Genomic DNA, 5561 nt, shown 5'->3' with positions numbered 1-5561 from the left:
TATTAATTTCTAGCATGTGCTGTGTTTTTTACCAGTAGTCACTGGTTTGGGGATGTGGTGGGGGCTGCTTTCGGATACTTGCTGACTGTTGGGTTCACGTGTCCGACTTAGGTACTCAAAGCTGAACTTCTAACTTGAGTTTCATGTGGATTTTTACTTGCATCCTAGTTGTGGCTGACTGCTGTCTTTGACCTAGTTTCTCTATTAGTAGCAGTTATGCAGAAGGCCAACAGTTCAGTTGGTTATTCTCTAGGCAGCACTTCAAGTGTAACAACCATACCTCTGTTGTTGGTAAGTAACTTTGTCAGGGGGTGATTGTTCATTTGCTTCTTCAGAGTCTGGGTAATTCACAGGAGTACATTGCTCCATTTCCAGGTGGGTCTCAGACTCTATAGAAACGAGAGTTTTCATACAGCTCTGCCAGTTGTTTCTGGGTGCCCCTATAATTTTATATTTGTCCAGATATAGATGAAACTTGTGATCAAACAGCTGTAGTCAAACATGTCTCTATCCTGACTTACACTGTTCTATTTAATTTTATTCTGTTATTTTCCTTCACTACTCCCAAAATAGACTGTCATAAGAGGGATTACTAGGAGGAAGAGCAGGCACTGTAGGATGATCCATTTTGTTGGTAAAATCAGTTGATATCTGTTATCCATGTTATCTGCTGCTGAAATGGGCCAGCCTGCTGGAAAAACAAGTGTTAGAGATGGAGAGGTGGCTTGTGACACCACAGTGCACTGTCAGCTGAGGTGACTGAGAAGAGAGGTGCTGAGGTGACTGAGAAGAGAGATGCCAAAACCAGATACCAAAAGAGAAAGGCTGACTGTGCCTCTGTTTACCTTAATGACAGGGAGATAGATGTTGTGGATGCTGTGCAATGAGCTGCTGTTTGATGATCCCCTGGGAGGCCTGGAAGAAAAACTCAGTCACGGGCACATGAACTCGGGGCCTGATGAGAAGGATGTAAATGGTGATACAGAAAAGTAGCTTGGGATGCAGAGTCGTCTTATAATGATGATGGGTGTCCTCTGATCTAAGTTGGAAGAGGTGGAATTCCTTCACCTTTTTCTCTGCTGTCACTGCTATTAGGGAAGAATCCTTGGAGAAAAGGTCTTTTAGGTGTCGGAGAGTTGTTGTTCTCTCTCCGTAGCTGCTGCCACAGTCTGTCCTCGAAGTTTCCCTGTGGTTCTCAGATTTGTATCACTTGTGGTGGGTCTGTACTAATGCAGGACTTGGGTGGCTACTGACAGAGCCCAGCATACGCTTTAAGTGGAAGGGCTCTGTCCTGTGCCTGCAGTCCTCTGATAGGAATTTTAATGTCCTTGGGACATCAATTTGCCTCTTCTTGGATGAAATTCCCTGGATTTACAAACCTGAGCAGCAAAGCACTTCCAAGTACAGGGCAAGCTTAAATCTGTATTGTTAGGATATGTACCTCACCTAACAGTGTGGATGTGAAGGTTCAGAACTGGTATTCACGTTTCCCACTGGTGAAAGCTGCTATTAACGCCCAATCATGGGATTCTCAGTCACTCTGAAGTTGAGAGACTTGTTGAGAGAACAAGTCATGTGCATGTATCAAGGAGAATTCCCCATCTTTCTCAGCATGTCACATGGTGGAAAAAGGATGAAGCACAAGAGAGGACCTTGTGAGAAATGTTCATGAACTGGGAGTAGAGCTGCACTTGGACACACAAATATGGTGGCTCAAAAGGAGTCTGTGAGATTTCTCTTAGTCATTGCTGTGTAGATGGGAACAAGGGGGAAAGACCACCTCTAAGTAACTCAGTCTTCCAGTATGAAGAGGGATGAGCAGATGAACATTTGAAGGTGCTCATGTGTGACTCTGAACAAGAGGGTGTAAGAATCCCTCTCTGGTCAAATGTAACTTCGTGTACTCAACCCCCATCTGGTATTTGCAGCTTTATTAAGGTGGGTGAGCACACAGAAAGTTAATCCTGTGATTGTGAAAGCAAACAGAAACTTAGGAATTAGAAGATCAGAGCAGAATCATAGTTGACTGTGTTGAAACCTGGTGCATTCCCAGTACTTGAAAAATATTTCAGGTGCCTCAGCACAGGTTATTAGAAATCTAATCCCTTTTAAAAACAAATTTAGTGGGAACCATGGTTGAAATACAGTGATCTTTCCACTGTTTGCATTTCAGACAGCCATGTCAGGAGATTGTGCAACTTTTGGACCACCTTTCCCATTAACAGGGAAAAGGCAAAATATTTATTCTCATTTAATCTGATGAAATAAATGAAAAGATTACATTGGATGTTTCCATAAGGTTGGACTAAAATCTAGGTATTTCAGTGTTGCTGATCTTCATGTTGATCTTCTAGGCTTCTAACCTGTAGTGGAAGAGGACAGAAAATTAACATGAATGGAAAGAAGAAAAAACAAGAAGAAATCCCATCTCCACCTTTGTAAAGTTGTTGAACCAAATCCCAATAATTATGTCCAGATTCTTTGCAATTATTGTGTGAGCACTGTGATTGCTACAGGCTGGCTTCAGATTTGGCCTTTTGCTGTTGGAAGGGAATAACAACATGACACAGAGTTTTTACACACGCTTCAAGTAGATTAGGGGTTTGCTTTTATTGTACAAATTGAATGGCATAAAAAATCATAACCACACATTCAGGATGGACTGTCTGCTTAGGAATACTGAAGACTTTCATGGGCAGCTTCCTATGAGATATTTAATTCTGAATATGTTAAGAGAATCTTTTTGAAATGTTTTAAATATTCATCTGAAATAACTAAGGAAATATGAGATAAGGCTGGGTTTGGTCAGGTGATGCTTGATCAGTGATTTTTGCTTGTTGGTCTCTGCTAGGAGGTGTGGCAAATTTGTGATCAAGTTTAATATTGCAGGGAAGTTTCTAGGTCTCAGTAGGGAGAATCACTGGCTCTGGTGATAACTGCCTGGGAAAGGTGATAGAAAGTTCTCATGCTGCCTCTGCAGTGACTTGACTGGTTCTGTTCTGGATCACTGAACAAGACTATTTAAATAATTGCAGGATTTAACCTAGGAGTGTCGGTGTTCCATGTTTTGTGAGACTAAACCAACCAATCCAGAGTTCCTTGACATGCCTGACAGGGATATGGTTTTGAGTCCAGGAGACTTTGAGCGGAGAAATGTTCGAAGAGGCATTAGGTGCAGTTGTTTGGGTAGCATGGGATAGCTGCAGCCAGCTTCAATAGGAATTATCAATCAGTTCACAAAAGGACACTATCAGAAGAGAAGGGAGGGTTTGCTGTGGTGACAGCAGCTATGATTAGCTGGATTAGACATGAGGGAGGAGAATACTGTGTAGTTAATTTCTTTCCCTTTGTGCATGTCGTTGAAGATGACCCTGATTAGAATTTCTTTTGGGACTGGGGGTGTGTCACTCAAATGTGAACTGACTGGGTGAGTATTTCTCTTCTGTTTCAACATAAAGTGAGAGAAGTTTGTCAAAACTGCCTTCATTATGAGTTCCAGGCTGTAAATCCCTAAGGTGGAAGGCATCAAACTGGTTGTTTTTTGGTGTGTTACTCTGGGGGTAAAATTCCACACTGGAAAAGGAAAAAAAGATACTTTAAACAGGAAAAAAAAATCTATACTTGATGTATACTGGGCAGTCCTAGAGCAGATGCAGCAGTCAGAGGTACATGTCTGAAGTTTTTGAGAACTGACTGATGTGGTCACTGTTTTTTTTTTTTCTCCAGAGGAGAGGAAATGAGATACAGCTGGAATTTCTTTGCTGACTGGTTAGATAACATGGTAGGCTTACAAATGTTTAAGCTGAAAGAAGAAGATGTCAGTGTTACACATATGAAGCAAATGGGGACTATTCAGCTGAGGAGAGACATCCATGGGGTTCCTGTTTATGAACTGTCACCATCAATTGCATTGTAGAGTGCCTGAGCTCATGGGGGTGAGGTGAACACCAGCCTAATGTTAAACATGTTGACTGGTGGTTTGTGAGAAATTCCCAGTAAGCCTTTCATGTTGTCAGGGAAGACTTTACCATTCTAAGGCACTCTTAGAAAGCATCCAAATGAGGGCTAGAAGGATGGTGAAGAGTCTTGAGGGGAAGCCTTGTGAGGAGTGGCTGAGGTCACTTGGTCTGTTCAGCCTGGAGGAAACTGGGAGGAGACCTCACTGCAGTCTTCAGCGTCTTCATGAGGGGAAGAGGAGGGGCAGGCTGCTGACCAGTGACGGACCCAAAGGAATGGCCTGAAGCTGTGTCAGGGAAGAGTTAGGTAGGATATCAGGAAAAGGTTCTTCACCCAGAGGGTGGTTGGGCACTGGAACAGGCTCCCCATGGAAGTAGTCCGAGCACCAAGCCTGACAGAGTTCAGGAAGTATTTGGACAATGCTCTCAGGCACATGGTGTGACTCTTGGAATATCCTGTGCAGGGCCAGGAGTTGGATGTGATCCTTGTGGGTCCCTTCTAACTCAGGATATTCTGTGATTCTTCATATAGACTGATTCTGTAAGGCTACAGAAAAGCACTGTATGAAACTGTGCAGAGGGTTGTGTATATTGGAACTTGTCACATTAAGGCTGCCCTGTCTGTCCCTTATTATACTTGCTGTCAGTGTCAATAGGTCACCAGTAAGACTTGGTTTTAGAAAGTGAAAAGTGCTAAAGAGAGGCTGATTTATTAGGGCCTAACTGTAGTAAATCCAGCTGCCAGGAGGCTCAAGGACTTGTTTAACGTGGAGACTATAAGTGAAGGATTTGGGACAGGACTGAGGAGTCTCTGCTGTCAGTGCCTCCACTGAGCTGAGCAGTTGTAATAACCTGCAGTTCCCTTACAGTGAGTGCTTTGGTTAGTGTCATCCAGTGTTTCATTTCCCTTGTCACAGTTACCGAGTCTGTGTGATAGGTGCATCATTTGCATGAGCTTTGTTCAGGACGCTGCTGATGAAGGGAAGAGTAGGTAAAACAACTGTACTTTAATTTACTGCCAGTGTCACTGCATCCAGTACTTACACTAAGTACAAGGCTTTCGTGGGAGTGTAATCCGTAAGCGTGGCTTGGGGCTTGCAGGAACTGCCTGGACTGCTGCTGCCATCCCTCCCTGGGGGTATCCTTTTGGGCGGCACTCATAAATGTCACTGGATAACACAGGTGGAATACCATGTTAAGGACCTAACCATTTTGGTACATTTATTTAAGTAAAATAATGTGTGGAGGTAAGAATGAATTCTAGAAGTAAGGCTGTGAAACATCTTGAATCTGGACTAGTGCCCTCAGCTCAAAGATTAAAGGACCAGGTAAAAAATGGGGGAAAGGCAAATATTTTGGAGGCTGGTCTGCAACTGTGTCTGGGTGATTGGGAACAGAACAGCAACTGGTTTTACTGCTATGGTGCTAGTCCTAACTCAGCTCTGCAATTATAGGCATGAAAGATTTCTTTGGGTCAATGTAAAGCAAATTTGGGGAGTTTCAATATCACATCCAGAGCATATAAAGCCTCAGAAGAGTTGCTGTTAGCATTTACTGTGGTCAGGCTCAGAGTATCCTGACGTTCTCCTTTCTTTGCTAAGGGTG

The 5561-nt window shown here is 43.2% G+C and overlaps 1 protein-coding gene across 1 annotated transcript in view; it reads right to left on the bottom strand.

The window, feature by feature from the left end:
- Positions 1–2149: 2149 nt before the first annotated feature.
- The window catches only part of SPAG17 (sperm associated antigen 17), a 90097-nt gene continuing 86685 nt past the window's right edge, over positions 2150–5561 (bottom strand). Inside the window, 1 exon segment of the mRNA XM_058840462.1 lies at positions 2150–5138. Coding sequence (XP_058696445.1) covers positions 5002–5138 — 137 coding nt within the window. The 3' untranslated portion in view covers positions 2150–5001.

The sequence above is a fragment of the Poecile atricapillus genome, chromosome 1 (assembly GCF_030490865.1).
Source record: "Poecile atricapillus isolate bPoeAtr1 chromosome 1, bPoeAtr1.hap1, whole genome shotgun sequence".
Lineage (NCBI taxonomy): Eukaryota > Metazoa > Chordata > Aves > Passeriformes > Paridae > Poecile > Poecile atricapillus.
Note: the sequence above shows the minus strand (reverse complement) of the source record. Positions and strands in the feature narration are given on the sequence as shown.